This window comes from Pipistrellus hanaki, assembly GCF_964339955.1.
Source record: "Pipistrellus hanaki genome assembly, chromosome: 3".
Classification (NCBI taxonomy): domain Eukaryota; kingdom Metazoa; phylum Chordata; class Mammalia; order Chiroptera; family Vespertilionidae; genus Pipistrellus; species Pipistrellus hanaki.
In genome coordinates this window covers 186,632,202-186,652,364 of record NC_140505.1, presented here as the reverse complement: position 1 = coordinate 186,652,364, position 20,163 = coordinate 186,632,202, and the positions used below count along the sequence as shown (strand labels likewise).

Genomic DNA, 20,163 nt, shown 5'->3' with positions numbered 1-20,163 from the left:
ATCTATATGTTTTCCTTTGGGATGGGTCTGCTGTGTGCCTGCTACTTTGTGGGCTCTCCTATTTTTTTTTCATGTGCAAAGCAACCCTACAAAGTAGGTAGTATTCTTCCCATTCTGCCAATGGAGACACAAAGTTTCAGAGAAGTGAAATGACTTGTCCAAAGTCACATAATGGTGGACCTGGGAAGACAACCCAGAACCGACTCCAGAGTCAATGTGATGATCAAATAGTTATGAATAAGGATCCGGGAAGGCTTTTTTGAAGGAGGTGGAATGTGAGCTGAATCTTAGGAGGTGGACAGAAGGACAGCAGGAGGAGTAAGGGAAGGGAAAGAAAGCCAGCTGGCAAAGTCTATAGCCAGAGCAAAGGGCATGAGATTTCTTCAAGCTCAAGATTTTTAGGGCAAAGGCATTAGCTGGGAGGGGCGAGTTATGGAATGATTGAAGACAGACGAGGAAAGTCGGGACGGTCCAGCCCTCGCCCCGCCTGGCCCTGCACTGCGGGTTCGAGGCCCCGCCCCTGTCCACCCCTCCACCACCTGATGCAATCAGAATCATCCCGCCACCGTCCAACCTTGGCCCAGCCCCTCTCTTCCGGGCTCTCAAAGCAGCAGGCCCCAGGCCCCGCCTCCGTACGGGTTGGAACGGCCTTCCCAGCTGGGCTTGCTCCGCCCTATTCCCCGCCCCTTCTCTGCCTGGTGCAATCAGAATCATCCTTACAATCCGCTCAGGCCCGCCCCTCCCCGCCGAGACCACGCCTCTCGGCACAGACTCACCAGTCCTGCCTTAGCGCCCGGCTCTCCAAGGTCTGCCCTCCCAGGCCCCGCCCCTCCCGGATCTGCTCCTCTCAGCCCCGCCCCCGGCGCCCGCCCCTCCCAGGCCCCGCCCTCCATTGGGTCTGCTCCCCTCAGCCCCGCCCCCGGAGCCCGCCCCTCCCAGGCCACGCCCTCCATTGGGTCTGTCCCCCCTCAGGCCCCGCCCCGGGCTGGCCCCGCCCCGCCTGCCCCTCCCAGGCCCCGCCCTATGGAAGAGCCCCTTCTAGACGCGGCTCCGGCAGCCACATCCCGGGAGCGCGCGGGCGCGGAGCTGCAGCCATGGCTGTGGCCGCTGAGGGCGCCCGCAGGAGGGAGCGCGTCCTCTGCCTGTTTGACGTGGACGGGACCCTCACGCCCGCTCGCCAGGTAGGGGCCCGACGCTCGGGAGCTGCGGTGGGGAATGTCCCGCGGACCCCCGGAAGCCGAGTGCGGGGCCTGCGGCGGCGTGACCCCGGCCTCTGAGGCCGAGTGTGCGCGGCAGAGGTCCCGGCCCCTGGCTCGGGGGACCGCCCGGTGGCAGTGATGGACACGCGGGTCCTCCTGTCACAACCCCTTCTGCCCGCGATCACCCGAGCGGGGTGGGTTCTGGAGGGAGGAGGCTGCAGCAGGGGCCTGGCTCCTCTCCCTCCCCCTCCGCCAGGCTTCCACACGCCGGGGCTTGGATCTCGGACGCCCCCGGCTCCCCAGCCGCGCGCTCCCGGTTTCAGCCCTAGGACGCACGCACCGGTAGCCGTAAACTGGCGTCTGCACCCAGGGTTTCCGATGGGAAGGCCATCTCGTGGGAGCAAAGGGGTTTCAGAACCATCCCACCCGACCTTTGCAGGCCCGGGCCTGGATCTGGTTTCTCAAGCCACTCTCCCACCTGACTGTCCACCGCAGCGGTGGGGAGGGGGAGGCTCACTGTACTTTCCCGTGGACTATGGGCTCTGCCCACCTGGCGGTGAGAGTTCCCAGGCCCGACGTGGTCACATTGGGGGTTCTGTGGCGCTGGGAAAGTGGGGGTGCCGTTCTTTGAAAGGCATCTCACCATATTTATTCTCTAGCCTCTGCTCCAGTTTTGATCCCTTTGGATTCCACCCTGGATGAGTCTCCGGGCCCTTCCTCACCAGGCTGGGGCCACAAGGACCAACTACTTAGGGTTCTAGCCGGGGAGCCGGTGGGCGGGGCTGCAGGGCAGAGGCTGATGGGAACACAGGTCTTAGCTTCCTTCCCCTTTTGGGTCCTGAAGTCTCCAGTTCTCTCCCCAGGGGAAGGCCCGGGCTTGGCCCTGGGGGCACAGGGAGGAATCCGGCCTCCCTGCCCTCCGGCAGTCCTCAGGGAGGGGGAGAAAGGTGGTGGCGGGGGGCAGAGTGGCTGGTCTGGGAACAGCCCCCACCCTTTCCTCTTCCTCTTTGCTCTCTGACCCAACAGCCTATACAAGAACTGTGTGTTCGTGCTGTCCACCTATGTTGTCAGACCCTGTCCTTAGTGCTTTTTAAAAGTTAATTTTTAGCCGAAACCGGTTTGGCTCAATGGATAGAGTGTCGGCTTGGGGACTGAAAGGTCCCGGGTTCGATTCCGGTCAAGGGCTTGTACCTTGGTTGCCGGCATATCCCCAGTAGGGGGTGTACAAGAGGCGACTGATCGATGACTCTCTCTCATCGATGTTTCTAACTCTCTATCTCTCTCCCTTCCTCTCTGTGCAAAAATCAATAAAATATATTTAAAAGTTAATTTTTAATTATGCAAGTATTCATAAATGCATTCTCTTGCAAAGAATGACAGCAGAGAAGGCTGAAGTCCCCTCTGACTGTGTCAGGATACAACCCTCTCCCCAAAGTAACCTGGTTGCTATTGTGTGGCTCCTTCCTCCCAGATCTTTATCCGGGTCTCTGTTTATCCAGAGGAAATAGAATACATTGTTTTATGAGGCTTTCAAAAAATATTATCATAACATCATACTGTGGTGCCTTCTTGCAACATGGTTTTTTTAAAATTGCTTTTAGAGAAAGGAAGGGGGAGAAAGACATTGATTGGTTGTTCCACTTGTTTATGCATTCATTGATTGATTCTCGTATGTGCCCTGACTGGGCATCCAGCCAGCAACCGTGGTGTATCAGGATGATGCTCTAACCAATGGGTAACCCACTGAGCTGCCCAGCCAGGCTTGCAGCTTGCTTTTTTTTTTCTCTCTCTTTTTTTTCTTTTTTTTATATTTTATTGATTTTTCACAGAGAGGAAGAGAGAGGGACAGAGAGTTAGAAACATCGATGAGAGAAACATCAATCAGCTGCCTCCCGCACACCACCCACTGGGGATGAGCCCGCAACCAAGGTACATGCCCCCGACCGGAATTGAACCCGGGACCCCTCAGTCCGCAGGCCGACGCTCTATCCACTGAGCCAAACCGGTCTTGGCTGCAACTTGCTTTTGACAACAAGCATGTCTTGGGACTCTCATGTAGGAAGTACCAGGTCTGCCTTATTCTGTGTCACCGCGGTATATTTCAGAACAGGCGTGTACCATTCTCTGATTGGCGAGCATGTATGTTGCTTGTAGTTTTCCACTATTATAAAACCAATGGGCCTCCATATACACGTGAGAAAGAAAAGTGGAAATTTGGGTATGGGGCCCGTGCATTTTAAGTTTTAATAGATCTTGCCTTGTTACCCTCCAAAATGGCTGTACAAGTTCACACTAAGTGTTTGAGCATGTGTGTGTGTGTGTGTGTGTGTGTGTGTGTTTCCTCTGTATCCCCTTCCACCCTTGATATTATCAGCTTTGAATACCGGGCTGTTTGAAAACATGGATGAAAACTCATTAGTTTGCATTTCTTTGATGGGGTAACCTTTCCACCTAATGGGTGGCTAGTTAATGGCTTGGCCCCCTCCAGGTGTCGCTCCCGTGACCCCCATTTTATGGACAGAGAAAGGCAAAGCCATTTGCTCAGGGTCGTTTTGCGGTGGAGGGACCTGAGCCAGAGTCTGAACCCAAGTGCCTCTGGTTGCTTCCAGGTCTGTGCTCTAAGCCTTGAGCTGCCTCAGGTCCAGGTGGAACAGGGGCCCCCGGAGCCTGAGCACTGAGCGGGGGCTGACCGCGGGATCTGTGCTTCCCTGCCCCCTGCAGAAAATTGACCCTGAGGTGGCTGCCTTCCTGCAGAAGCTCCGAAGCCGGGTGCAGATCGGCGTGGTGGGCGGCTCGGACTACTCCAAGATTGCCGAGCAGCTGGGAGAGGGGGATGAAGGTAGGACAAGCGGGCCAGAACCGGTCCAGAGGCCCACAGGCGGGCTGGTGTGGGCGAGGGGAGTTCGGGAGGCCCACAGACCCCCTCCGGTTTCTGCAGAGGAAGGAGAGGGAAAGCCAGACGCCTCCCTCGCTGTCTCAGCAGCCGTGCCGGGAGCACCTCCCGGGAGCCTGGCTCTGTTGTTTTGGAGACACGGCAGGGAGCGAGGCAGGCAGAATCCTGTCCTTACGGGGTTTATAGTCTCAGTTCTTCCTGCTGAGTCTCCATTTCCTCGTCTTTAAAATGGGCATAATCAGTAACGACTACCATTTGTTGAAAATGACCGTGTATTGACTTCCTTTCATCTAACCCTCACCACTCTGCCTCAGGGCGGACGTGACTCTCCCATTTTACAGAGGAGGGGGTTCTGATGTCTCCCGGGAGGTTTTTGGACCCAGAACCCCGGTTCTCAGCTGAGTTCCTGATCTTAGCTCAGGCAGCTGCTCCAGCTCCTCAGACCAGAAATATCCATGAGTTTCCCTTCTCCCCACCCACTCGTTCACTCCATCAGCCAGTCCAGCGGTATCTCCCTGTGTCCACCCCTCCATGTCCACCCCCCTCCCCCACTGTCCAGGCGGCCTCCTCCCCCCGGACCTGCTGCAGCCTCTGGCTGGGTTCCGGGTGCCTCCCCACTCTGCCCCCGCCTCCCTGCTCAGGGCCGCCAGAGCTGGAGACTAAACTCGCTGGCAACCAGCCCTGACCGCTGTCATGGGAGCTGGGAAAACCAAAGGAATGCCCCGGGCTGGGGACTGGGGAGCACCACGCGGAGATGCCGCCCTCTGCTGGGCAGTCCTGGAGGCTACCAGGGGAGAGCCGGGTCTTGGGGGAGTGGAGGGGGAAGGGGGGAAGGGCGTGCCAGGCTGAGTGACCTGCATGAGCACAGCCTAGAGGGGTGCCTGGCCTGTTGGCTTGTTTGGGAGAAACCAACGCTGCAGGAAGTGAGAAATGGAGAAAAGCAGGTCGGCGTGTAACAAAAGGTCTTCGAATGCCAAGCCAAGAAGTGTGAGCTTTCTCAGTCCCGGGCTCCGGGTGCCTGGTCTCATGCTCCCTCTTTCTCCCCGGCCTCTCCACGCCCCTGAAGTCATTGAGAAGTTTGATTACGTGTTTGCCGAGAACGGGACGGTGCAGTACAAGCATGGACGGCTGCTCTCCAAGCAGGTCAGCGCCCCCGCCCCACCCCTGGGCCTTAGCCCCGGACACTTCCCCAGAGAGACAGTCCTGGGCGGTGGGAGCGGCCCCGCCCGCCCTCACAGCCCTTGTCCCTGCCCAGACCATCCAGAACCACCTCGGGGAGGAGCTGCTGCAGGACCTGATCAACTTCTGCCTCCGCTACATGGCGCTGCTCAAACTGCCCAAGAAGCGGTGAGCCCGCCCGCCCCTCCTCCGTCCTGGGCCTGAGGAGAAGGGTGGGTCTCTCCGAGGGGACCTGCAGGTGCTCCGGCCCTGACTCTGGCGGGTGGATTCTCGTCCCTGTGAGGTCCGGGAGAGCTGGATTAAATTCAGGGCCGTTCTCTCCTCTGACTCCTGCCCGCCCCCCCTCCCACCCATCGCCACAGGGGAACCTTCATCGAGTTCCGGAACGGCATGCTGAACATCTCGCCCATCGGCCGCAGCTGCAGCCTGGAGGAGCGCATCGAGTTCTCCGAGCTGGACAAGGTGCCGCCTGGGCGATGGGACCCCGTCCCTCGCCCTCTGAGGCCAGCGGGGGTCCCCTCAGGACCAGTGGGAGGGAGGGGGGGGCGCTCTGATAGGACCAGTGCCCCGTAGGCACCTCCAGGCGCATCTTCCCAGCATTGCTGGTTTCCGCCCGGGGACCCACTCGGCCAGCGCCTCCTTCCTAAGCTCACAGCGTGGGCCCAACAGCCATTCCTGTCCACTCAGCCTCCACGGTGGTCTCAGGTCTGCTCACCTGTGTCCCCTGCACCACCTGTTCTCCGGCAGAGCCATGGGGAGCCTGGCACAGCACACCCTCTCCCTGTCCGCTCCGCCCTCAGCCTTCCATGGCCCCCTTCCAGCTGGGCACCAGCCCCGCCTCCCCCCGAGGTGCCTGAGCCTGCGGGGTCTGCCTGGCCGGCCCCCCCTCCTCCGCCTTCTCTCTGCTCTGTGCTGGGAACAGACCACGGTCCCGCCCGCCTTCGGATGGGCCGCTCCTGCTGAGCTTTGCCCCCTGCACTCAGGAGGTGCTCAGCACCGAGGCTGGTGCTATGGGGGTGCCCGGCCTCCTGCTGACCCCCTGAGCGCCCCCCGCTGCTGTCCATAGGCCTCCGCAGGCCTTGCGTCTATGCCGGGACCCGGATTGCCTCTCCCCTCAGCCCCCCTCCTGTAGCCTCCACTCCCAGCTGTCCTCAGGGGACCCCCCACCTCCCACTGGCAGGAGCTGGCACTGAGCTCCGCACAGACTCTCGGGTCCGGCCTGGCTCTGCCACCGAGGCTGGGACCCCGCTCCGAGCCCCGGGTCCCACCGGTCAGGTGGGGCCGTGCTCCAGCTGAAGGCTCGGTGAGGTCACAGAGTGTGCCCAGCGGGGCCTGGTCTGCTTCCCTCCCCGCGCAGAAGGAGAGGATCCGGGAGAAGTTCGTGGAAGCTCTGAAGACGGAGTTCGCCGGCAAAGGGCTGCGGTTCTCCCGGGGTAGGTCCGGGCCATGGGGGCGGGAGGGCTGCCAGGCTCAGCCCGAACGGGCAGGGCTCCGCACGCTCTGGCCCCCCGTCTTCCCCACCTAGCCCTGGTCCTCACCCCGCCCTTCCCGTGGCGTCTGCAGCAAGTCCTGGCCCAGGTCCGGAGCGCTCCTGGGATCTGACACTGCTCACACCTCCTCTGCCACAGCCTTGTCCCAGGCTTCCCTCTCAGGGTGTGCTGGCCTCCACGGCCCCCTCACTTCCACTCCACACCCCTGCTCAGACCCTCCCGCTGCTCCCCACTCCTAACGAAACCCCGGCCCCAGGCCCCGCGTGCCCTCCCTCTGCCCTCTCTGTCGCTGGGACACGGCACGTGTCTACCTGCCCTGGGCTGTGCTTGCTCCCCAGCCGTCACCTCTCTGGCTTCCATCTCAGCTGTGTCACCTCCTCAGAGAGGTCTCCCCCCGTGACCCGCTGGCTAGAGTGCTCACCCCGCCCCTCTGCCCTGCCCGCCTGCTCTGAGGCGGGCCGGCCTGTGCCTGCTGCTCCCACCTGGACCGAAACTCCCGTGCGGATCCTGTCTGTCAGGCCTGGGCCTCAGCAGCCGCTCCGGGGCTGTGGAATGAGATGACGGACGGAGGGCCTTACTGCTGGCTTTGTCCCCCGGCCCCTGCAGGTGGAATGATCAGCTTCGACGTGTTCCCCGAGGGCTGGGACAAGCGCTACTGCCTGGACAGCCTGGACCCGGAGAGCTTCGACACCATCCACTTCTTCGGGAACGAGACCAGTCCGGTGCGTGCTCCGCCCCGTCCCTCCCGCCCTGTCACCCGACCAGGCCAGGACACGGGGGAGAGAACAGGCCGCTTGGGACATGCCCAGAGAACGGCCGGTGCGTGCCAGCCCATTGCACAGATTGCAAGGCTGAGGCCTGGAGCTGGTTGGACACTCGCCCCCTGTCACACCGCAGCTCAGGGCAGACCCGGTCCAGGCCAAGGAGGAGGCTTTCTGGGTGTTTGAGGGGCAGCTCTGGAGGAGCCTGTGTGGCTGTGGGGAGGGGACCCCAGGCCAGGGTGGGGGCTGGTCCCCAGGGCGCCGTGTCCAGGCGCCAGCCTGTCTGCCTCCCGTGTGCAGGGCGGGAACGACTTTGAGATCTACGCCGACCCCCGGACGGTGGGCCACAGCGTGGTGTCCCCTCAGGACACGGTGCAGCGATGCCGCGAGATCTTCTTCCCAGAGACGGCCCACGAGGCGTGACCCCACCTCAGAGACCGCCCCCGGCGCAGGGCCCCGCCCCGGTGCCGGAGGGTGCCGGCCCCTCCCCGGCTGGCCGGGACGCCCGCCTGCCTCGCCTGCTGGAGGCCGGGCCTGTGCGGGGACCGCCCCCCGCCCCCCGCAGCCCGCTCCGTCCTGCACCCGACGGCCCTGGCTCCACTGCTGCTTGTACCTCTGAACGGAGCGGGTTTTGTCCACACTGGAGGCCGGAGGCGGCGTGTCTGCGGGACGGCCGCCTGCCTGCCGGGCCCCGCGGGGTGCGGGGGGCGGGGTGCGGGGGGCGGAGGGTGGGGAGGACATGCACTTGGGAGAACTTGATCACAGACATTAAAGTTCCGACGAGGCGCGGCGTCCGCTCTGTCCGGAGGGTGCTGGCGCCAGGCGGTGCTGTGGCAGCCACCTCTTGCAGGGGTGGCAGGGACTTGCCCAGGTCGCACAGGAGGGAAGGAGGGTGGTGTGGGGTGCCCTCCCCCAGCCCTCCCCCGGGACCCGGACAGACAGGCGGCTCCGGGCCAGGCTGAGTCACAGTTGAGGGTTTATTGCCAGTGTGAGGGAGGACCGGAGCCCGGGGTGGGGCCCCGGAGGGTTTGTGACTGGACACGGGTGTGAGTGACAGATGCCACTGACCTCTGCCGCCCCAGGGCTGGTGTCCCACGGCCCCCTCGCCAGTGCCTGCAGAGGGGGGTCTGTCCTCCAGACAGGGGGCCCTGGGGGCTCCTAGGGGTTAACCTGCAGCAGTAAACCTGCCCAGGAGGCCAGGGGGGCCTTGTTCCCGCACGGAGAGGCCTGGGGCCCGGCCAGAGCCGCCCGGCTCAGTGGGTGTGGGCTGGGCCGTTCCCCATTGGGGGGCTGCCAGGCTCCACCCTGGAGCCTTGGGGGATCTCAGGGCTGGGGGTCCCAGACAGTCACTGACGCCTCAAGCTGGGCATCTGAGCCGTTTACAGGCAGACCGGCTCTCCGCCTGTCCTGGCAGCCCCCCTTCACCCCATTCAATCCCCACCAGACAATGAGCTGCGGGAGGGGAGCATGGGGGAGGGGAACCCCCCACCCAAGAGTGAATGCATACGACACACATGCACACAGCACGCACACACGCATACACCTTAAGGGACAGACAACAGGAACCACAACTCGGCCGCTGGCTTGGAGGCCGGTGGGAGCCACGTCTCGGCTTTGGGAAGACGGTGGCAGGGCTGGCGGCCTCCTGGGTTGATGCTGCTCCTGTGGGGGCCCCGCCTGGCCCTGCCTGAGGGGCCGTGTCCACCCACCAGCCACTGTGCTGGGCCCGGGCAGAGCGTCCGTGGGGCTCGTGAGTCAGGGAGAGGGGAGGCCTAGATCTAAGCTGGGGGGATGTCCCACCCCCCTCTCCGCAGACCCGCACCTCCTGGGGAAATGGAGGCAGCAGGATTCCGTGTGGCCGGGGGAGAAGATGGGGCCTCAGGCTGGGGTTCAAGAGCCACTGCCAGGCTGAGGAGGAGGGACCGGCCAGCCAAAGGAGCCCCAAGCTGCCTCCTGCCCTCAGGCCCTTTCCCGCCGCCAGTGTGTGCTGAGAGCGGTGAGAGCCGGAGGAGGCAGGCGGCCTGGCCCAGCCCCCGAGGAGGGCCTGCTGGCTTCCACCTGTCACTCCTGCCGGAGGCTGGAGGCCCCCGAAGTGCTCGGCCTGGCTTCTGAGGGCAGGTCCGGCCAGCACTGGAGCCTGGGCCCAGGGTGGGCTGAGTAACAGGCAGAGTCCGGCCGGGCAGGGCCAGAGGCCCAGGCTGCGGGGAGGCTTGTTCCGGCAGGCCCGGGTGCCCCCGCCCAGCCCAGGCCTGATGCAGGCTCTGGAGGTGCTGTGGCCACAGGGCAGGTGGGCAGGGGCGAGAGGGCCTGTGCCCACGTGGCAGGGAGGGAGGAAGGAGTGGACAAGCAGGGAGGGCGGGGCAGCGGCCGCCCCCTCCGTCCAGCTCACACAACAGTCAGGTCACCGGGCTGGATGGAAGCACACGGGCAAGACAGACAGACAGACAGACGTGCGCACAGGCTGCCTGGGGGGCCGGGCCGGCCAGTGCCGTGGGGCGAGGAGCCTGCCCGCCTGTCCCCCCGGGGGCGCCCGCCCGGCCTAGGAGCCCACGACCTGCCCGGACCACGTCTCATGGGGCGTGTGCGGGGCCAGCTGTGTGAGCACCACCTCCACGGCCTGGAACTTCTGGTTCTTGGGGGGGATGGGGCACATCTTGTAGGTCACCTCGTCGCCCTCCACGGGGACGTAGTCCCCCTCGATGCTGGGGGCAGAGGAGGGGCGTCAGCCCGATGGCGGGCCCCCCTCCCGGACACCCCCTGCAGCGTGGCCCAAGCACGGCCTGGCCTCCCTCAGCATCTCAGCCCCCTGGTCTGCAGAACGGGGAACACAGACCGTCCCCACCTCCGTGCTGTGGGGGGTTAGTGAGATGTGAGGCTCAGAGGGGCTGTGACTGCCCAGGTCACGCCTGGCATTAGGGCTGGGACACAGGTCTCACCCACCTCCCCCCCCCTCCCTCCCTCCCTCCCTGCTGCAGGCCCCCCTGCTCAGCCACTGGCTCCGAGAGCTCGGGGTCTGAGGGCCCCTCCCCACCTGGCCCAGCCCTCCTCCTCCCCCACATCCCAGCCCCGATGGGGGCTGGGGGGGCGGGGGATGCCAGGAGCAGGCTCAGCCAGGGAGAGGCCCCGGGGGGCATGGCTGGGCAGGACTCACTCAGACACGTGCACAAAGATGTCCTCCGAGCCGTTCTCGGGGGTGATGAAGCCGTGGCCCTGTGAGCGCGAGAACTGCTTGCAGACGCCCTTGAACACGGGGCCGGCCGAGGCGCGGGCTGTCCTGAGGACGGTCGGGGAGTGGAGCTGCGGCCGAGGGGTCCCCAGGCCCCACAGCCTCCCAGCCCAGAAGCCACACACAGGGGTGCTGACTCAGTCCTCCCAGCATCCCAGAGAGAAAGGGAGCCTGAGGCCCGGTGAGGGGAGCTGGCTCCCCGGCACACAGCCAGTGGGTCCCGGGACTCCCAGCCAGCGCCCCTCTCTGCTCAGCGCCCCCACTCCGCACTGTCTCCGAAGCCATGGCATCCCACCCACTCACTGTCACACGCCCCTTCTTCTTCATTAACCATCTGCTCTGTGCCAGCCGTGGGGTGGACACAGCAGTCACCCGGCACTTGCCATCAAAAAATTCTTCCTGCCCTAGTCGGTGTGGCTCAGTGGATAGAGTGTCGGCCTGCGGACTGAAAGGTCCCGGGTTCGATTCCAGTCGGGGCATGCACCTTGGTTGTGGGCACATCCCCAGTAGAGGGTGTGCAGGAGGCAGCTGATCGGTGTTTCTCTCTCATTGATGTTTCTAACTCTCTATCCCTCTCCCTTTCTCTCTGTAAAAAATCAATAAAATATATTAAGAAAACAAAAACAAAACTTCTCCTTCAGCCAAGCAAGTCAGTCTCCCTGAGGGTCCCACAAAGCCCCTCCCTCAGGCACCCCAGCCAGTGACTGTCCCCAGAGGCCCACCCCGCACCAAAGGCCCCCCTGTGCCTCCATTTTGGCCCAGGCTGTTCCGTCCTCCGCCTGCTAGAGCTTCCAAACACAGCTGAGACAGCATCTTCCCGATGCCTCACGCGGGTCCTCACTCCCGGCCCTGCCGGGGGGACTGGATGGGGGCGAGTCCCCTTTGGACTGTGCGCAGCCTGTGGGATCTAACCCACCCCGGGCCCCCTGGTCAGGAGCCCGTGAATGTTGGTGGAATGAGAGAAACATCGACCAGCTGCCTCTTGCACACCCCCTACCAGGGATGTGCCCACAACCAATGTACATGCCCTTGGCTGAAATCGAACCTGGGACCTTTCAGTCTGCAGACGCTCTACCACTGAGCCAAACCGGCTTCGGCCTCTTGGTGGAATAACTGAATGAATGAATGAATGAATTAATTAATATAGGAACGAACACTAGCAGTTATGGAAAGTGCATTCACAGCTCTCCGTCCTTGGGAAGGAAGACGGGCTGAGGAGGAGGGGACCGAAGCCGGGTGAGGGGCAGGTACTCACGCCGAATACGTCCTGGTCCGCTTGGTGGGCAGAGGGCTGGGCAGGTCCCGGGTGGCCACGCCGCCCCGCTCCCAGACCCGGCTGCCCTCCCGGTGGAAGGGGAAGGTGGGCCAGACGGGGGACTTGGGCGAGTCGAGCGGGGGCACGACCGGGGCCGACGTGGGCTCCGAGGTCATGGCGGGGCCGGCAGGAGAGCCTGGCGGGCTCCCGGGCCCCGGGGCCGGTGAGGGGCCTCGGTGTCCTGGTGGGCAGGGCCCGGCCTGGCCCTGCTCAGCAGCCTCGGCAGCCACAGGCTCCGTCTGGAGGGGAAGAGAGAGGCAGAGGTGAGTGTGATCCCGGACGGACAGACACTGAGCACAAGTCTGGGTGGCTGAACCTGCCTGCCCGTGACAGGGACCTCACAGCCCTTCTCTGTTCTCATCAGGAAGACAAAGCAATGGCACCACCTTGCTGCGGACTAAGCTGCATTTCCTGAAAATCCACGTGTGGTGTCCTGCCCCTGCCCCCCCAGGGTAATAGCGTTTAGAGGATGAGCCTTTGGAGGCAGCTGAGTGTAGATGCGGGCAGGAGGGTGAGGCCCCCACGAAGGGGGTTAGTGCCCTCAGACGAGACCTTGGAGAGTTTGCGTCCTCTCTCCCCGCCGTGTGAGGAAGGCCAGCCTCCAAGTCCTTCCAGCTTCGAGTTCAATTCTCTCACCCAGAGGTCTGGGAGGTGGGATGGGTTCAGCGGCCAACGATGGCCAGGAACCCAGTTTGGCACTGGTGTCGGCCGTTTCAAATGCCCAGATCCGGGTTTGAATCTCAGCGTTTATAACTGGGTTTAAATCTCAGTGGTTTGTAACTTGGTGACCTCAGTTCCAAAGTGGTGGGTGGTGGGTGGGCTCTGGGCCCCGGTGGCCTGGGTTTGAATCTCGGCTTCTCTGCCTGTGGGCTGTGAGGCCTTGGTTAACACTCTTGACTTTGACTCCGTTTCCTGGTTTGTAAAATGGGGATAGCGCTGGTGAGTACTTTACAGAGAGGTTGCTGTGAGGATCGAATGGCTGCTACACACTTAGGACAGCTCAAGGGCACAGTCAGCTCTTGGGAAAGTAGAGCTTTTTCCTTAGCCCCATGTCTTCCTCTCTGAAATGAGACTGAGATCCCTGGCCGGTTTGGCTCAGTGGATAGAGCATCAGCCTGCGGACTGAAGGATCCAGGGTTCAATTCTGACCAAGGGCACATGCTTGGGGTTGCAGGCTCGATCCCCAGTAGGAGGCATGCAGCAGGCAGCCAATCAAGGATTCTCTTTCATCATTTGATGTTTCTAACTCTCTCCCCCTCTCTGAAGTCAATAAAAACATATATTTTAAAATGAGACTGAGAACACTTCCCAGGCAGGCTTGCTGAGGATCTCGGGGCGGAAAAGCACTGGGTACAAGCCAGGCTGCGGGCTGAGCCTGGGCCAGGCAGCTGCCCCTGGGCCGGCGGCGGACGCCCGGATGGAAGAGCGCCGCTCGGCTGTGTAGTAGCTACGGAGCTTGGGTAGCACCTCCCCTGCCTCAGCTTCCTGATCTGTGCAATGGGACTGTGACCCCAGCCCGCCAGGCTGCGGGGGGCGTGGCTAAGCTGGGGTCCACAGTCAATCGGGTGTCAGTGGATGGGTTCTCCACCTCCAAACCCCCACTCCGTCCCTCCCCACTCCCTCCCCCAAATGCCCTGGGGTCAGAGCTGAATCCCCCGGGGGCTGCAAGTCTATTTCCGGACTCCGTATTGCCCCGCCCCCAAATCTGGAGTTCCTGGGGAAGAGTTTAAGGCTTCTTTTTTTGTTGGCTTGTTTGTTTTGTTAATCCTCACCCAAGGGTATTTTTTTCCATTGATTTTTTTTTTTTTTTTTAGAGAGAGAGAGAGAGGGGGGGGGGGGGTAAGGGATGGGAGGGAGAGAGAAACATTGATGTGAGAGAGACACATTGATTAGTTGCCTCCCACATGAGCCCAACCGAGTCTGCGATCAAACCTGCTACCCGGGTAGGCACCCTTGCCTGGAAGTGGAACCACCACCCTTAGGTGTGCGGGCTGGTGCGCTCACAGCCGGCCAGGGGAGGCTTCTTGGGGGTCCGGAGACCAGGAAGCCCCCAACACACTGCCCGGCAGTTCGGGAGGAGCGAGGAGGCGTCACTGGAGCAGGCCCTGGGCTGGTCACGGTCACGGGGTCACGGCCAGCGGCCAGCGGGGTTTCTGGGTCAATGCCTGAGTGGCTCTGCCATCGCTGGGGGAGGGGCCGCCTGCTCCCCAGCAGCCGGGAGAGCTGGAGGGGGGAGGGGCCCTCTGCCCCTGAGGCTGAGGTTGGGTCTTTCTCTCTGAGCTCACTCCTGGAGGCAGGAGTGGGCCGGGTTTGCCGTTTTTTATCCCAAAATGTTAGAGAGCAGAAAACGGAAGCATCGCACAAAAACTCGTACCCGGATGCTCGTGGCAGCGTTCTTCGTGATAGCCAGACAGTGGGAACAACCAAAGGCCCACCAGTTGGCGAGCGGATGAGCAAACGCCGTTCGGCCAGATAGTAGATGTTATTCGGCCAGAAGGAGGAAGAGGTGCTGACAGCCCAGCCCGCCTTTCACTCTCCCTTCCCTGCCCCCCAGATCCTGCCCCCCAGATCCTGCCCACCCCCCAGCTTATCCTTTTTATTAGATTCCTGCAATGGGACTTGAAGGCTGGTGCTATTATTGCCCCATTTTGTAGATGAGAAAACCGAGGCTCAGAGAGGCTGTCACACAGGTGAACCGGAAATCACCGAGCTCCCGGGAGAAGCCAGACACCAGAGACCACAGCGCAGGCTCCGGCCGTGAGCCATGCCCCCGGAGACAGGAAGCGGATGAGTACCCACCGGCCGGGGCGGGGGGAGGGCCTCGCGGGAAGGATGCTAATGGCGAGAGCTCCTTTTGGGATGAGATGAAAGTGTCCGAAAACTGACCGTGGTGATGTCACCCAGCCTGTGGATAAGCCAGAGCCATGTGCCGGTCCACCTTAACCAAGCCGGTGAGCTGCAGGGCCGTGAGCCCAGAGAGGTCAGGGGGTTTGCTGGGGTCGCACAGCCGGTCAGGGCAGCGCTTCTGCCACCTGGAGACATTTGGGGTGCAGATTCAACCCCGGCCGGAGGAGGGAGGGCGGGCCGCAGGTCCCGGAGCCCCTGCTCTCCCGGGAAGAACGAGCTGGGGCTCAGGGCTCTATTTCTGGCTTCCTGCTGACTCAGACCGTGACCTTGGCTGAGTCACGTGCCCATCGGGGAGCTCACAAACAACGCCCCCATCCAACGAGCCAGCCCAGCCCCCGATGTGGAGAGGCAGACGGGGAGGACGGACACGGTGGCCTGAACAGGGAAGGGCGGGGCACACAGGAGGGCAGGGGAAGGGGCTGGATGTTGGGGTCTTGTCCATGCTGAGCCCAGGAGGTGAGGGGACGGCCTCAGGACCGCCAGACAGAAGCCCTCCTCAGCCCTCCCACCCAGCCTCCAGGAGCTCCTTAAATACATCCGTGCCAGGCTGCTCCTGACGCTGATGACCTAGTTAGACCTGGTTCTTCCCTCGCACAGTGTGTGTGTGTGTGTGTGCGTGTGTGTGTGTGTGTGTGTCCCTTCCCATCAGGCTCTTCCTGTGTGAGTGTGTGTGTGTGTGTGTGTGTGTGTGAGAGTGTGTGTGTGTGACCCCCTTCCCACCAGGCTCTTCTGTGTGTGTGTGTGTGTGAGTGTGTGTGTGTGACCCCCTTCCCACCAGGCTCTTCCTGTGTGTGTGTGTGTGTGTGACCCCCTTCCCACCAGGCTCTTCCTGTGTGTGTGTGTGTGTGTGTGTATGTGACCCCCTTCCCACCAGGCTCTTCCTGTGTGAGTGTGTGTGTGAGTGTGTGTGTGTGTGTGTGTGTGTGTGACCCCCTTCCCACCAGGCTCTTCCTGTGTGAGTGTGTGTGTGTGAGTGTGTGTGTGTGTGTGTGTATGAGTGTGTGAGTGTGTGTGGGGGGGCCTGCCCCAGCCAGTGCTTGGGGGTGAGACCCTTTCAGTCGTGTTGCCGGGGCTGCTGTGAGGAAGGCTGTGGCATGCTGGGCCTCAGGGCGGGTGAGGGTGACAGAACGGGCACCTCCAGAGCCATGCTCACACCAGCCCCGCCAGGCTGTGTGACCCTGAGCAGGACACTGTCCCACTCTGACTCCCCCGGGAGAGGAACAGACAAGATAACACGGGCAGGGGCTGAGCTTGAACTCCAATCAGCATGACCCAAAGCCCTGACCTTTCCAGTGCACCTGCCACTCATCCTGGCTGGGGGCAGAGGAAGAAACACACACACACACACACACACACACACACACACACACACCCGCTGCTCTTTGCTCCCCATCTTGCTGCTCCGCCCGGACCCAGGTCCCAGCTGCCTCCAGCCGGCTTCCCACGGGCTCCTCCTGGCCACGCTCTTTGGGACCAGCTCAGCCAGGCCCTGAGCGCCCTCTGCTGGCGCCTCTACCTCCAGCCCGGCCTTCAGGTGTCCCTCCCCACCCACAGCTGGGAGGACCCCCTCCACGGCCGGGGCATCGGGAACACGGCCCACTCCTCTCCGGGCCAGAGGAGGCTCTCCCGGGGGCGGCCAGCTCCTGCTCCCAGCCGCCTTTTTATTGTATTTGGAGGGGGCGGGGCCGGCACAGGGACACAGATGTTTCAGGAAAATACTTTAGGGAGCGGTAGGGGTGAGGCTGGGGGGAGAAACATCCGGAATGTGGAGGACCCAGAGGCTCTGGGATGGAGGCAGGTTCGGGGACCTGGCTCCCTCCCCCCAGGGGTCTGGGGCCAGCCCCTTCCCGGGAGGGGCCTCTGATGGCGCTCACCCAGCCTGGGCACGTCCCCCGCCGCCCCCCTCCCCCGCTGTGTTCATTATTGTTCTCTCTCTGCATCCCCCCTCTTCCCCCCCCCACCAGCCTGGGAAGAGCCCGCAGGCTGGCAGCTGGGCAGGGACCTGCTGTGTCCCCGGGGCACCAGCATCATCACGCCATCACGCCTCATCTCCGCCCGGACTCCTCTGCCAGGGCCAGGCCGCTCGGGGACTTGGTACCCGCCCGGCTGCCCCATCCCTGCATCCCACCGCCCCGAGCTTACCACCCTGCCTTCCAGGGGCTGTCCCCCGGCATGTGGGGGTCAGAGCCTCAGCTGTGAGCAGGGAGAGAAGTGGCCTCAGAAGAGGCAAAGGCTAAGGGTGGGGTGTCTCCATGGTGAAATAATAGCAAGGGCCACCCCTCCGAGCCAATTAGCACAATTATCCCCATCGCACTGGGAGAAAGCAGCCAGGGTCAGACAGCTGCTCCCCATCCGACCGGCGTCTGCCGCCCGGTCCCTCCCAGCCCAGCCCCAGCCCAGCCCAGCCCAGCCCCAGCCCAGCCCCAGCCCCAGCCCCAGCCCAGCCCAGCCCAGCCCAGCCCAGCCCAGCCCCAGCCCCAGCCCAGCCCAGCCCAGCCCCAGCCCAGCCCCGGCCCCCAGCCCCAGCCCCAGCCCCAGCCCCAGCCCCGGCCCCGGCCCCAGCCACAGCCCCTGCCCTAGCCCCGGCCCAGCCCAGCCCAGCCCCGGCCCCCAGCCCCGGCCCCAGCCCAGCCCTGGCCCCCAGCCCCGGGCCCCAACCCAGCCCCGGCCACAGCCCCAGCCCAGCCCCGGCCCTGGCCCCAGCCACAGCCCCTGCCCCAGCCCCGGCCCAGCCCAGCCCCAGCCCTGGCCCAGCACCAGCCCAGCCCCGGCTCCAGCCCCGGCTCCAGCCCTGGACACAGCCCCAGCCCAGGGAGAAGGCCCCTGAGGTCCCTCCTGCACCTGGCGTTGGCCTCTGGCAGGAACACGATTATCCCCGTTTCTCCAGTCATTTCTGTCCCCGCCTCTTAGACAGGGGCTGCGGCTTGGCGAGTGCCTGCTGCCCTCGCCTCCTGAGCCAGACAGTCCCAGACACACGCAGACACGCCGTCTCCCGGGAGCCACACGCCTCAGCTCGCCGTGGGGACCGGGGAGAGGGGGCGGGGAGGCAGGGGGTTCCTGACACACCCTCCCACCTTCCCTGTGCAAACGGAACCGGCGGGGCCGGCCCCAGGAGGGACCCACCTTCCCAGCCCCCCCCATCTGACCTCCCCCGCTCCGGCCAGAGCCGGCTGGTACGGGTGCGGCTCAGTCCCCGCAGCTCCAGCCTTACCTCTCCGGGCGCTGGGGCCGGGCACTCCCCGCCCGCCCGGGGCTGGCGCGGGGCCGGGGCTGAAGGATGTGCTGTGTGTGGGAGCGTGTGCGTGTGCGTGTGTGCGTGTGTGTGTGTGCATGTGTGTGTGAGTGTGTGTGTGTGTGAGAGAGAGGGAGAGAGGGAGCATGGGGCACCAGCCCCTCGCTCGCTCGCTCGCTCGCTCACACGCCCCCTGACGTCAGGAGCAGCAGGGCGGGCGGGCTGCACGGCTTAAAGGGCCCGGCTTCCGTGGAGCGTCCAGCGTCCGGCCCAGCGTCCTTCGGGACAGCACAGCGGCGTTCACGGCGGCGGGTGCGATTAGCCCGGAGGGAGGGACGCTGAGCAAGGCAGGGGGAGGCCGGCAGCTGGGTCCTGCCAACTAGAGGGCACGTGGGGTGATGGGTGTGTGTGTGTGTGTGTGTGTGTGTGTGTGTGAGCGTGTGTGTGTGTGAGCATGTGTGTGATGTGTGTGTGTGTGAGAGTGTGTGTGTGTGAGAGAGAGAGTGTGTGTGTGAGCGTGTGTGTATGTGAGCATGTGTGTGATGTGTGTGTGAGAGTGTGTGTGTGTGAGTGTGTGTGTGAGAGAGAGTGTGTGTGTGAGCGTGTGTGTGTGTGAGCATGTGTGTGATGTGTGTGTGTGAGAGAGTGTGTGTGTGTGTGAGAGAGAGTGTGTGTGTGAGCGTGTGTGTGTGTGAGCATGTGTGTGATGTGTGTGTGTGAGAGAGTGTGTGTGTGTGTGAGAGAGAGTGTGTGTGTGAGCGTGTGTGTGAGAGAGTGTGTGTGTGAGAGAGTGTGTGTGTGAGTGTGTGTGTGAGAGAGAGTGTGTGTGTGTGAGAGAGAGAGTGTGTGTGTGAGCGTGTGTGTGTGTGAGCATGTGTGTGATGTGTGTGTGTGAGAGTGTGTGTGTGAGTGTGTGTGAGAGAGTGTGTGTGTGTGTGAGCATGTGTGTGATGTGTGTGTGTGAGAGTGTGTGTGTGAGTGTGTGTGAGAGAGTGTGTGTGTGTGTGTGAGCATGTGTGTGATGTGTGTGTGTGAGAGTGTGTGTGTGAGTGTGTGTGAGAGAGTGTGTGTGTGTGTGAGTGAGCATGTGTGTGTGTGAGTGTGTGTGTGAGAGTGTGTGTGTGAGTGTGTGAGAGTGTGTGTGTGTGCGCGGGTGTGTGTGAGTGTGTAGTGTGTGTGAGTGTGTGTGTGTGAGAGTGTGTGAGTGTGTATGCTGGGGGCTGTGTAGATGGGGTGAGCCTGGGAGGATGGAGGCTGCTGCAAAAGGAAGAGCCCCAGCCGAGCCCAGTGTGGCTCAGTGGATAGGGTGTCGGCCTGCAGACTGAAAGGTCCTGGGTTCGATTCCGGGCAAGGGCATGTACCTTGGTTGAGGGCACATCCCGAGTGGGGAGTGAACCAGGGGGCAGCTGATGGATGCTTTTCTCTCATTGATGTTTCTCTCTGTCCCTCTTCCTTCGTCTCTGTAAAAAATCAATAAAATATATATTTTTAAAAATAGGACGAGCCCCAGAAGGTGCTCTTGACTAGGGGTGTGGGGAGTGGGGTCTTCAGAGTGTCCCCTGCCCGCCATCAGCACCAGCCCCGTGCCCAGTCTGTCCCTCAGCTGCCTCTGGGGTCCCTGTGAGCGGTTCCAGGACCATCTCTGCCTCAGGGCCGGGAGCGCCCCGGGGCTGGAAGCGGACCCCGCGGGGAGGGGGAGGCTTACGGAGCCCCCAGCGTGGGAGTCTCTGAGGCCCTGGTTCCACATCAGACGGGCGGGTGTGAACCTCAGCCGGCCCTTCAGGCTGTGACCTGGGCAGTCCCTTTCTCTCTGGTCCCCCACAGCTTCCTCTGTACAGCGGGGAGGAGAGGCTGCTGGAAGTTCAAGGGCAGTAAGCCTGGGCCGTATGGGGCGGGGAGAGGGGTGTCCACGAGGGGCCTCTCCTCATCCCTGCTCGCAGCCTCAGCTTGGAAAGAAGGCG

At 63.0% G+C, this 20,163-nt stretch overlaps 2 protein-coding genes across 3 annotated transcripts; one reads left to right on the top strand and one right to left on the bottom strand.

Annotated features, from left to right (window-relative positions):
• Positions 1-1,022: 1,022 nt before the first annotated feature.
• PMM1 (phosphomannomutase 1) lies at positions 1,023-8,307 on the top strand. 2 transcript variants are annotated; one of them, XM_084879079.1, is made up of 8 exons: positions 1,023-1,181; positions 3,921-4,038; positions 5,159-5,235; positions 5,348-5,439; positions 5,634-5,733; positions 6,632-6,704; positions 7,368-7,483; positions 7,823-8,307. In XM_084879079.1, the coding sequence occupies exons 1-8, from the start codon at positions 1,095-1,097 to the stop codon at positions 7,943-7,945; spliced, it is 786 nt and encodes a 261-aa protein (XP_084735205.1). In that variant the 5' UTR covers positions 1,023-1,094; the 3' UTR covers positions 7,946-8,307. The 2 variants fall into 2 exon arrangements, with proteins under 2 accessions (XP_084735205.1, XP_084735204.1); XM_084879078.1 differs by having other exon boundaries at positions 6,629-6,704.
• Positions 8,308-8,408: 101 nt separating this feature from the next.
• Positions 8,409-18,336, bottom strand: CSDC2 (cold shock domain containing C2). Its single transcript, XM_084879080.1, has 4 exons — positions 18,182-18,336; positions 12,004-12,302; positions 10,674-10,796; positions 8,409-10,224 (listed from the first exon to the last, which is right to left on the bottom strand). The coding sequence occupies exons 2-4, from the start codon at positions 12,177-12,179 to the stop codon at positions 10,062-10,064; spliced, it is 462 nt and encodes a 153-aa protein (XP_084735206.1). The 5' UTR covers positions 12,180-12,302; positions 18,182-18,336; the 3' UTR covers positions 8,409-10,061.
• Between the last annotated feature and the right edge of the window lie 1,827 nt (positions 18,337-20,163).